The sequence below is a fragment of the Leptodactylus fuscus genome, chromosome 9, assembly GCF_031893055.1.
Source record: "Leptodactylus fuscus isolate aLepFus1 chromosome 9, aLepFus1.hap2, whole genome shotgun sequence".
Classification (NCBI taxonomy): Eukaryota; Metazoa; Chordata; class Amphibia; order Anura; family Leptodactylidae; genus Leptodactylus; species Leptodactylus fuscus.
The window spans coordinates 79,681,838-79,694,961 of NC_134273.1; the positions used below are offsets into that span (position 1 = coordinate 79,681,838).

Genomic DNA, 13,124 nt, shown 5'->3' on the forward strand with positions numbered 1-13,124 from the left:
CAGCGTCCTCCCCACAAACACAATGCACAATGCGGCTGCCCACACACAAGTCATGGATTAGGTTGGGCTGTCTCAAGTTCACATGGTCACTGGTTATTATTAAACCGGCCGCTGGCTTTGTGTGGGAAGAACTTTTGCCTTGTTATCAGCTCGCACTTTGGCAGTGAAAAAAAAAAAGGGAAAGACGGATGAATCATTAACAGGCCGAGCGCGACCTTTAGGATCCGTATTTGCTCGGTGACTTGTTACTAATAGGTCCTTGTGCTTATAGAATGGAAGATTTCTTCAAGGATGTAAAGTATGGGCGCTTGTATGTTTGTCAGGCGGAAAGTGAATTAAAGGGTAAACACGGCTTTAAGAAAGAGCGACGTGAACCTGTAATTCCTGCGCCTCGTGCCGGCCATTGTGCCGCAGGGCGGACCCCATAGGGAGGTCAATAATAAAATAAAGGGAAACTTTACGTGCTGTTTATGGACAATGTAATCTGTGCTATATAAACCTTTAATCCCATACAAAGTCACCTTAGTCTTAGCCCATTACCCCACCACTAGGGGGAGCTTACCGCATACCCTCTATAACACAAAGTATACAGTGAGCGCCCTCTAGTGGTGGCAGCAGGGTGCAAAATCTGTTTCTATCCAAAGACCTCATGCACACGACCATGTGTACCGTCATTGTGCTAACATACATATATACGGCCGTATTTTATCACTGACCTGTGAGCCTGGGGCAAAACTCAGGACAGTTCCTATCCCTCTCTGCTTTGTGGTCTGGGCTCACTGAGAGTAATGAATGGGGCTGTGAAGGTGCGGGCGGCCCGTGGACAGACCAGATCATGCACACAGTCATGTTTCCCAGAATGTTATTCTGAGACCCCAAATTATGTTACTGCACGGTGAGTCTTCCACCTAACACCAAACCCCAGGATACCCACAGATTACCCAACAAAGATGACAAGGGCCCAACAATGGACCATAACGTAAGTTTTTGACCAAGCGACGCTCACAAATAACACAACATAGCTGACGTAGCCAATGGTAGACAAAGACTAGAGGACATAGATGAACATCTGGTGAAGCACTTTGGCAGGACAGACGACCATAGAACATGTTTGGACTGCATTAGATTTCCACATGTACAAGACTTCATTCTCAAGGGAGATAAGACACTGTGAAAGGTATATGGCGGCGGCCTATTCCATAATCCCTATTGAGGCGCTAAAAAGTTATCCGGTTTCTAGTATTGATCCTTATACTTTATCCTTAGTTTTGAAGGCCCATCCTATAGACTTGAATGGGATAGCGCTGCAGTACCTACACTCACCACTAGAGTAGGGTTGAGCCGATCTTGAGATTTTAGGATCGTTTTTAAAATCCCATTTTCAATCATTTTCCAGCCGATCCCAATCGTGAAATTTGCTCGATCGCCAATCAGGATCTTTCCCGATCCCGATCACTCAACCCTAAACTACAGTAAACATTACCGAGAGCCATACTATCTCAGTACAGGAGATCTGCGGGGGTCCTGAGTGTCAGACCCCTGCAGATCAATATTGATGGCCTATCCTAAAGATAAGCGATCAATATTAGAAACCGGATAACCCTAATAGAGGGTGCACCTGATCTCTGATTGAAGTGCACCCCCTGCCGATGCAGGATACAAAGACTGGTGTATTCACATCTCCCCCCATGGGTAAAGCAAGGCTTTTCTTGACTTTCGCCTCCCCCCATAGTTATAGATACATTTGTACAATGCACAAGATACTCGGCCCAGTCATTCTCCATGTCTGAAGCCTTGGCTAAGGAGCCTCCAGCAGTAAAACAAGGACTCTTCATAACCACAAGACCTAAGTCAAGACGATAATGAAAAGGGAGGGAATTCATTAAACCCCCGGATGACAGACAGCTCGAGTGTGCTCGCTGGGATGTATTTTGGGCTGAAACCTAGGAGATGTTATCCAAACCTATTTTTGGATTGTCAGCACACTTTCCCTACCAGCCCCCCCCTCCTCCCTGTCTGCAGACTACGCTCCCTGCACGGCAGACGTAACTTTAAGTGGCCTGGGGGGGGAAGATGTAGACTTTGGCAGCTCAGTCTACCCTACAGAAACCAACATGCAACATGAACGTACAAGAGACAAAAGATTCATTACCTACTGAAGTCTCCCCGAGCCTCCTGAAAATGGAAGAGAACAGACAGTGTTAGGATGATCTCAGCCGGATATAGCGCTGGCATACATGAACAACCGGTCACATTACACGTACCAAAGAACTACAAGTCCCAGCTGGCAAGGCACGATGGCTACTTGTAGTGTAATAGGATTAGGAGACATGAAACTGGCCATACACAAGGGACCCGTCACATCTAGTGGAAACCCAACCTGAGACTTTAACTTACTTGCTCCCAGAATTTTTAGTAGCTGGACCAAGGGGTTCTGTGTCGGTTTCCATCATGGGTCATGGGGATCGGAACCAGCCCCCAGGAGCTGTGGAGCAGATTGTACTGTGTGGGGACCACTGTGGAGCAGATTGTACTGTGTGGGGGCCACTGTGGAGCAGATTGTACTGTGTGGGGGCCACTGTGGAGCAGATTGTACTGTGTAGGGGCCACTGTGGAGCAGATTGTACTGTGTGGGGACCACTGTGGAGCAGATTGTACTGTGTAGGGGCCACTGTGGAGCAGATTATACTGTGTGGGGACCACTGTGGAGCAGATTATACTGTGTGGGGACCACTGTGCAGCAGATTGTACTGTGTGGGGACCACTGTGGAGCAGATTGTACTGTGTAGGGGCCACTGTGGAGCAGATTGTACTGTGTGGGGTCACTGTGGAGCAGATTGTACTGTGTGGGGGCCACTGTGGAGCAGATTGTACTGTGTGGGGACCACTGTGGAGCAGATTGTACTGTGTGGGGACCACTGTGGAGCAGATTGTACTGTGTGGGGACCACTGTGGAGCAGATTGTACTGTGTAGGGGCCACTGTGGAGCAGATTGTACTGTGTGGGGGCCACTGTGGAGCAGATTGTACTGTGTAGGGGCCACTGTGGAGCAGATTGTACTGTGTGGGGGCCACTGTGGAGCAGATTGTACTGTGTAGGGGCCACTGTGGAGCAGATTATACTGTGTGGGGACCACTGTGGAGCAGATTATACTGTGTGGGGACCACTGTGCAGCAGATTGTACTGTGTGGGGACCACTGTGGAGCAGATTGTACTGTGTGGGGGCCACTGTGGAGCAGATTGTACTGTGTTGGGGCCACTGTGGAGCAGATTGTACTGTGTGGGGGCCACTGTGGAGCAGATTGTACTGTGTGGGTCCACTGTGGAGCAGATTGTACTGTGTGGGGGCCACTGTGGAGCAGATTGTACTGTGTGGGGGCCACTGTGGAGCAGATTGTACTGTGTGGGGGCCACTGTGGAGCAGATTGTACTGTGTGGGGGCCACTGTGGAGCAGATTGTACTGTGTGGGGGCCACTGTGGAACAGATTGTACTGTGTGGGGGCCACTGTGGAACAGATTGTACTGTGTGGGGGCCACTGTGGAGCAGATTGTACTGTGTGGGGGGCCACTGTGGAGCAGATTGTACTGTGTGGGGGCACAGAAACAAATGGGTCTGTATGCTGTTATAATAAGGGCCAAAAATACAGTCCTGGGCAAGGAGCCTAACCTGGGGGCTATTTATAAATATAATCGTCCACGTAATATATTGGATCCACCAAAATTAGAACTTCTGCTTGTTATGACATCCCATATGTCATAACACTATTACCCTCTGCCAGGCTGAGCATGCATGTATATAGGGCTGCTAGGAGGAATGGCTGTCTATGTATGGCCACCACAATGGCTAATGAATAACTCATTTTTACTGACACATTAGATAATCTCAGGTGATTTACTGACAGATGCCAGGCCTGATCATCCGGTGTCTGCACGGACCGTTACGTCGGCTCATACAATATTAATAGGCCCCGTGAATATTTCATAGGCTCCAGGTATTGTCCATGAGGAGCGGCCATAGATCTAGGAGCAAAAAAATTGTTTTGGCAACTTGAACTAACTTGGAAGTCAGGAATGGAAAAAAAAACGTCCGAAGACCTATTTGGGTAGGAAGGGGATCTTATCTGGGGCCTGCCGCATCTTTCAGACACCCTGCAGGACATGAAATGAATGGGGCCTTATCTCAAAGGAGCTGTGTCTGAACACGCAGATAGCACGAAACCTTATCTTCTTCTTGTACTTGGATTTGGCTGGAAAAAAGTAACCAAAAAAGTGGAACATACGGAGGCCAAGGAGTTCCTGCAGTCTAGATAGATCAGGGAGCCATCTACAGAATCTATGTGTTTTGGTTTTTTTTTCCAGACATATTGGTTTTCAAGGAATCTGAGTGACAACCAATATGGCCGCCCTTACAGTATGGTTTAGTCCCGAATGATCTGTCTGCCCAGTTACGTATGTAGTGAGATAAGCGTGGGCGCTATCTGGGTGAACAAGCTATGGCACTATAATGGCGGCCATTCGACTCTTCTTCTGTTGTACTTTTAAATCCTTAAAGGGGATGGACGAGGATAGAAAAACATGGCTGCTTCTTCCTAGAAACATCACCACGTTGGTCCGTAGGAAGTATCTGGTCTGTCGCTCAGGCTGAGTTCACCTCTCCATTAGAGTCTCCATCGCAATGTCCGCTTACCATGGTGTCTATCCTGTACATTTTAGTGGTCTGTTTGTCCCTTGTTCTGGTTCCCCGAAAGACCAGAACAACGGACAATTGGCATCAGCCTTACTAAAGTGAAAATGGATAATGTGCAATACCAGACACAGCCTATGGGCCATGGTGTCACCGTTGGGGGGTGCACATGAAGGAATCCGGATTACAAAATCCAGTCCAGGATTTCTTGACCCAAACCATGTCAGGAGACAGGGACTCAATACATCATAGTGATGATACCAGACTGTGATATGCCTGCTGTATGATGGGGGTAACTTCCCCTGTCAGCATTACTTCTATAGGGGCATATGTCCATAATGCACCATCCTACAGGGGCAAACATCATGTGCAGGAGACTTTGGACTAGTAAGTGACCCCCAGCCATTGCTATACAGCAAGAATCCACCATATGCTGAAGGCAATAACTTGCTGAGACTTGCGGTTCTACAGCGTCTAGCCGCATGCACATTGACCTTGTGTAACATTACCGGAGATTTTGCCAAAACAACATCTTCGTTGCATTGTTACGGCAAACAATAGATGATCCATTACACGGACGACTACTACTACTACTACAACTACTACTACTACTATCATCTTTCAGCTTCATTGTCCCGGCTCACTGGTTAGCTCAGGTTTAAGGACACGTTCAAACAGTGCATTGTTTTATTTGCTGCAACTATGCCAAACCTGTGCCGTTTTGCAAAAACTACAACATTTGGCCACAATTTCATAATATTTCAGCAAAAAAACATAGTTTGCCCACACAGATGTAGTCTTGAGGTTGAGTAGGAACACACGCCTCACTCAAGACGACTTTGCAAATGTTTTCTATAAGGATGCATTCACACTGTGCGGTTAAAATTGCATCTATAAAAGAAGGCATGCAGTTTTTGATTTTGCAGGTGCAACATATTAAATAAATGCAACGTATGCATCAAAAACTGAACCAAAACTGCATTGTGTCAATGCAAAAAATCCCCTTAGGTGGCAAGTGCACATATCTCCATGCAAAATACCGCACCTGTGTGAACACGGTTTTCATGCCATAACGCTGCCCCGGGGTCCCTGGGCCAGATCATTCCATATAGAAATGACTATATGAACTGCCCTGCAAGCGCATCGAGCTTGGGCCACATATTGCAGCACCTATAGGCAACGCAGCCAGGTTCGCAGCAAAAGGTGACGCCAGTCTGTGCAAAAAGTGACCCCGCAACTTTGGTTGCACAAAATATTTTGAGTGCATGCGTCCTTACCTGCAGAATGAGTGCAGCCAACTTAAAGACGGTCTCGCTGTCCACTTCTATCTGCCCCTGTTAAGACAAGAAGAGAGTCAGCGCCGGCTGTGGGCGATCTCTGCAGTTCATGCCTGTCACTGCCTCTGGGCTCTGCTACAACAACAGACTGTACCATTCCACAGCGCGGGGGAGGCCGGTCCTTAGAGGATTTGATTACAGACAAAGGTGTGAGCTGCTCTGCAATCCTACTTTGCAGACAGAATAACTTTGCAAAGTGTTTGCAGGGTGCAGCGTATTATCATACATACATGGAGAGTGTTTGCGGGTGCATTTAAAGTGTCCTAGGGTGGCTGGGTATAGTTTTAAGCATTCAGGGTGCCCAGTTTTACCCGCTGCGGGTGGATGGTCGATGCCCAGAGATAAGGTTCCACTTCAAGGTTTAGTATTATATACACACAGACAAGTGCAGGGAGACACAAAGCCGCCTCTTGTTGTGCCACCTCCGGGATCTCATGCAGAAAATGATCATATCCATGGCTGCTGCAGGAGACCTGGACTTTTCTTTCATTGTTCTGCTGCAAATTTTAACCCTATGTTGTCAGAGAATACTAAGTATATTGATAAAAGTTACCTGCAGAATGTTGTGATGATAATCAGCCCCATCCATAGGGGGCAGGCTAGAGGCACTGCAGGCTGAGATCACACAGTCAGGCTTACCGTGAAGGGCACATGAAGAAGAGAAGGTTGCATAACCAAATATCGCTGGGTTGCTTTGCAACTCCTTCATTCACGTTAATGAATGGAGTTGCCTTGAGACTGCCGAGAGTGTTGCAACTTCAACTTGAACATTGTTGAATTGAAGTCATTGCACTCTATAACATTAGTGAACAAGGCGCAGGGCGACACACACCGATCTTTGGTTGTGCAACAGGAATCACTATGTAGTCTATACATTGCTGCAAAACCGCCCCAATTCACAGTAAAACTGCCAGCGACGCAACAAGAACTGCGCCACAACTACAACGTCTGAATACGCCCTCAGGGTACTAATACTCTATCGATGATACACTGTACACATAAGCGTTGTAATTTCGTGTTATTGTATCTACTGTCTGTAATGACTATTTTCCTCCGCGGCCGACGTCACGGATGGGGCGGTGCATGAGAATTCAGGTTGATCATAGTAGCGAAGCTGCGGCCCGTGAATTATCATCATTGGATGACGACCAAGGAATATGAGGAAGATCATCAGGAGCCAAATAAAAGGGAGGTATAATTCTATCAAACCCTCGCGGTCGGCGACCAGAGCGCGTTATAAGGAAGCTGAACACACAAACTGCATTCAATGGGGTTAGCAAAAGTAGGTCATGTATTATATATTGTTATTATACATGGATATACGTATACCTATATACCACTAGTCAATAGGGGGTGAAGCTACAGTCACACCCAGGCCCACCGACTCTAAGGTGTGCACCATATTCATAGTCACATGAGACGGACGCGTCCTATTATATTAGGGTGTCATGGTGGACTTGGGGAGTGCGGGCTTTCCTTGTGGAGATCCAGCTGGTGTTGGAAGTACTATACTATAGCTCAGTCTCAATCAAATGAATGGGGCTGAGCTGCCATACCAAGCTCAGCCACCATACAATGTACAGCGCTGTGGTCTCCCCCATTGAGTGTACTGTGTCATGCCAGGGTGCGCTGCGGGCCCTCCTAGGGATTGCCTGTTCACCTATGGGCCAGACCAAACCTGAAACTATGGAATGACCAACTCCAAGAGGTAGTAATGGCATTTGGCCATGTAGGAGAAAACCTAAAACCTACCCCGGTGCCAGGCATGGACTATAGCTGAGGGAGAGGTGCCAGCACTAACCACTGTGTATCTAGGAGATGACTAATCTAGCAAAGTTATTACATGATATCAGTTCCCTCAGGGTGCAGACACCGATGACATCACATCCACTTGTCACTCTGGTAATGAGCCATCTGCAAGGTATCTATAAGTAGATTATTACAGAAGATTCATTATCACATCTAGCAATGATATTATTGGTTGTGATTGGATTTATCGCAATGATTCATCGTTCCTTGTGCAATTTTAACCTGTCGGGTGAACGTTGCAGAGCGCAATGCCCCATCGGATACACTGAGAACGTGAAATCTATCATGGCTTCACGACAAACTGCTCGCTGCCCCCACCCCCCATGACTCCACTGTACTATACTATACTATATATACTGTATTATGGGAAGGTAGAGGTAGCAGGGACTCCTAGTCATACATCACTATGTTCTTTGGAGTTCGGGTCTCCTGACTGGGTTCAGGCCTGGAAATCCGGCCAAGGTGCAGACAGGATTTTCCTGCCCATATATTCCTGTGTGTAGGAGGTCTAATAGCCACCTGTAAGTGCCAGTCCTGAAAATGTCCCTCTATGTAATGGTGACAAACAATGTGGCTATAAGTATTGGAAGGAAGAAAACCAGAAGAAAGTAATATAGTGACACTTGTTGCCCAGTATATCACTCAACTATCCTAGACCACCAGGGATTTTACCATTAACTGGTTAACCTTTCTAGACCACCTGGGATTTTACCCCATACTACCATAGATCACCTGGGATATTACCATTACCCCATACTACCATAGATCACCTGGGATATTACCATTACCCCATACTACCATAGATCACCTGGGATATTACCATTACCCCATACTACCATAGATCACCTGGGATATTACCATTACCCCATACTACCATAGATCACCTGGGATATTACCATTACCCCATACTACCATAGACCACCTGGGATATTACCATTACCCCATACTACCATAGACCACCTGGGATATTACCATTACCCCATACTACCATAGATCACCTGGGATATTACCATTACCCCATACTACCATAGACCACCAGGGATTTTACCATTAACTGCTTAACCTCTCTAGACCACTACGGATATTACCATTACCCCATACTACCCCAGACCACCAGGGATCTTACCATTAACTGTTTAACCTTTCTAGACCACTAAGTATATTATTATTATCTCTAACTATCCTAGATCACCAGGGATCTTACCATTAACCCTTTAACTTTTTTAGACCACTAGAGAGATTACCATACTCCATACTATCCTAGACCACCAGGGATTATACCATTAACCGCTTAACCTTTCTGGACGACTGGGAATATTATCATTAACTATCCTAGACCAGCAGGGATTTTACCATTAACCTCCCAACTATCCTAGAAGATCAGGGAGGTTAGCAATAACACTTTTAGTACAGGGATTTCACCATAAACCCCAAATGTGCTGGTAATAACGATTGTGTATTGGTAATAGGTCCCCCATTTTGCAGCTAGCCAAGTCCTGACCCAGACGCAGCTTGTTATTCGGCTGCACAATTCTGCCTTTAATACGTCATGCGGCCAAGTAACAATTTACTGGCCAACAACACCCACAAAGCAAAAATTGTGCGATTTGTCTGGATCTTGCAGCTGCAGTCATCATCTCACACCTCTGTGCTTTATACTGTCCTGACTATTAAAGGCAGTGTCTTCTCATCTACCTCCTATAGTGCCCCCTATACTCATCCCTGCTGATCACACCCATCCCAATAGCTATCCTAAAGAATGGAGCGGGCCTAGTCAGCGACTGGTTCCCAGCCATTCACATCCATATTGCCATTCTGATCATTGTTCTTCCCATTTTCACTGTAAAACAAATAAGGGCCTATGAAGAGTTAAGAGGATATTAAAGTCTGGTGTCAGCTTCTATTCTTCCTAACAACAGGAGTTCATGTGAAGTTTACCACACCCATGGAACAATAGGGAATTATTACAGGGTGTGTAAAGTCGGTTTTGTGACCTGCAAAAGTAGCAGAAGGAGAATTGTGCGTTTGGTCTATGCAAATGTTGCAAGATGGAGGGTGAAACTGCAGAAGAATCTGCAAAAAATCTACTTAAAGGGTTAAAAATATGAAAGAACTATCAGATCAGTAGGGGGCTGATATCTGGCACCCCCATCGATCAGCTGGTACACAGAGAACGGAGCAGGAAGCAGACAGCGCTGTTCTCAGTGTAGTGGATTAACTGAGTCACTGCAGCTTAGGAGGTGATCTGCAGTACCAGATCTGGCCACTACACAGAGAACAGCGCTGTCTGTTTCCTGCTCTGTGAATCAGCTGATCGATGGGGGTGCCAGAGCCCCAATAATATGACACTGATCCTTGGTATAGGCCTAATGTATTGATCCATTGCATCTAAAATAAGCAATAAAGAAACATGTAAAGGGTGGGCCCTGGGAATAGAACGACCTGGGCTGGGTCCTGCTTCTTAGGGCCCTATAGCAGCTGCATGGATCTGCTTTTATGCGATGCATTCCCCTGTTCGATATACATTTGGGCACAAAAGGACTGCAGGTTCAGACTACACAAGGTCTGTTTGTAGTCTGTTATCATGGAGACCCATAGGCCTGCAGAATTAGCAGAGTTCAATGAAGACCAGATACAATGTTGCTATATCTATTCTATTAGACTCTATAAACTGTTGCAAAGGTGAACCTTTAACATAACCTGCTATAAAGGGAATCAATTCCGGAACTATTCTGAATGGAATAACAATAAGGATGTGGTACGTGAGAATGTCAATAGGGCGACGCCATATCAATACCCTTACACATTACTTTCCCCTTAAGGATTCCGAAAGATTCAGACAAACAAGTTTTATTGGCTGGTAAATTGTATCAGCGCGTAGGAAAATGTTGCAAAATATCATTAACCATGGGTGGGGCAACTACCGGGTCATAACTCTCAAGGGTCAATATAACTGCCCTGCAGGCGGGTGATAAAGCTGAGGAGTTAATACTTTATGGCGTCCTCACGCCACTTCTGTTTTTCCATTTGTACGTTCTCACCCCAGATGGAGAATGGCTGCGCAGGCTGAAAAAAAAATTACCTAAAAACTTCCTTATTACTATAGGGGTCCCAACAGGGCTCTGCTGATGTGCGTCTGTGATTTAGGGGAGGTGACCATAACATATCCCTTCCCAATAGGAGGAGACTAGTACAATAAAGGATACATTGATAGTAGGAGGCCCGGGACAGATTTTGCATCTGAAATGTCGGCCATACTGGCTATCACCCGGTGCTTGGTTTTGTGTGGGCCGCCCGGGGTCAGCAACATACAAGGGGGTGGTTGCACAGTTAAAGTCCCGTCGCATGCATCCTTGCATGCAAATGCAGTCACATCAGTAGTATAAACAGTAATTTGGTGGTAGTCAACATGGCCATCAAGAGAGCGGCGGCTCGTTGGTTCATTACTAGTGAAGGAAGAACTTATTAGATAGGCTGAGTTCACACGGGGCATTTTGGTCAGGATTTTGAGGCCTCAAAATCCTGACCAAAAAGACGGCTCCCGGAAAAAAGAACGGACATGCTCATTCTTCAGGCGGAGTCACCTCGCGAATCTGCCTCCTCCCGACTAGGTCCATTCATTTGGGTCTAATCCGGAGCGGAGTGTGCGGCTGGATGTGGTGCAGTGCACCGGCATCCAGTTGCAGCTACCCGTATTTTGGACCGGAACCTAAGGCGTCCTCCGTGTGAACCTGGCCTTACTGATGAGGTCCGGGGAGTGAGTACTTACCTCTCCTATTGGGAGGAAAGATTAGTCCTAAGAGCAGCGAGTACTGACACATACTCACCGCTCACTCCCTCGGCCCTGTATATTGTTGGGGCTGAGCAATATACTCTGCTGGGGTCACTAGGGTTGCATTATTCTGTGTTGGGGCATTATAATGTGGAGGAAATGTGAAAGCTACCTACACTGAGAATCTTATTATTTAACAATTTTGTCTTTGGAAAACCCCTTCAAGAAATGGTCGCACTAGTCCATAGAGTGAATGTATACAAGGAGGCTCTAATATCCTCCAGCAGTTCGATAGTTACCTAAAGGGGCGGAGCTAAGACACCTGTATGAGCTCAGGTATCAGCTGATCCCGCTGCAGATTCTCACCTGGTCGGTGTTGACCTTTTATCTCCTGCTCTTTCTGCATCTTTTAAACCCTGCAATGCCGAGCTGACATTGTCACTCATGCCGCCATCTATGCTGTCAGTGCTTCGGTTATAGGCTTAGGCCAGGTGGCAAGGCGCCAAAAACCGTAACCTCCGTGTTTATGGAAAATTATACAGCGTTACATAGCTGCATGGTTGAGGAGAAGGACAAGTCTATCAAAGTCAACCTCGTGGATTGTTCAGGTCATTAATCACATGAAACGTCGTCCTGGGGGGTAACTGTGCTCGACCGGAAGACCTCGTGCAAAGCTGTACGCACAGACTCTGCATAGCATACTATTACAGTACTGTGCAGAAGTTTTAGACAGGTGTGGAAACAACGCTGTGCAGTAAGAAAGTAGAAGGGTAAATAGTTCATTTTTGCCAATTAACAAAATGAAGAGAAATGTAAACAGGTCAACAGTCGCCCCCTATAGGTTCAAACACTGACCTGACCTAGAATACCGCCAACTTGTGCAAAGTGAACATACATTCATATAGACATTACCTTGAATACACAGGCTTTTGCATTGAGGAAAAACAATTCGACCGTCGTGATTTCCTTCAGAAATGTTATACTCTCGATGTAAAACCTGGAAAGAAGTAAAATAAGAATTCATTTATTTAAGAATTTATCCTTTAAAGGCATCCTGTCACAGCTAAAGGGATCCTGTCACACGGAACATGGAGTCTCATCAGACCAGGAGTCCGGTGGGAGGTCTCCTTTAATGATTTGTAGCTTTGAGGGTGCATACAGATGTCTGTCAATCAATGTTAGGACCGCCCACTGGACTCCTAAGCACCAAGAAGCAAGGACTTCATTGGATCCATGACCGGGTTATACTGAATCTTTTCCCACAAACCTATATATCAACCTGCTGGCTACTCTGACCTTACTGTCGGTAGACTGGATAGCTTTATGTTAGTGACAGGTCTCCTTTAAGACGAACTCTTCATTAAAAAAAAAAATAATAATAAGGTTTACATCACTGCAGTAAAGTGACAACCTTATGCTGAAAATCGTTATCATGCTGTGGATAGAGATTTATTCTGATTATACAGAAAGGAATGGTGCCCCGATAAGATATGGACCGTACAACCCAGTACATTATCTAAA

General features: G+C 46.2%; 1 protein-coding gene across 2 annotated transcripts in view; it reads right to left on the minus strand.

Annotated features, from left to right (window-relative positions):
- The window catches only part of FRMD4B (FERM domain containing 4B), an 82,584-nt gene that overhangs the window by 41,576 nt on the left and 27,884 nt on the right, over nt 1–13,124 (minus strand). For both annotated transcript variants that reach the window (XM_075287492.1, XM_075287493.1), the window contains exons 5-7: nt 12,516–12,600; nt 5,963–6,019; nt 2,153–2,175 (exon numbers count right to left, since the gene is read on the minus strand). In XM_075287492.1, coding sequence (XP_075143593.1) covers nt 2,153–2,175; nt 5,963–6,019; nt 12,516–12,600 — 165 coding nt within the window. The remainder of the gene's footprint in view (nt 1–2,152; nt 2,176–5,962; nt 6,020–12,515; nt 12,601–13,124) is intronic.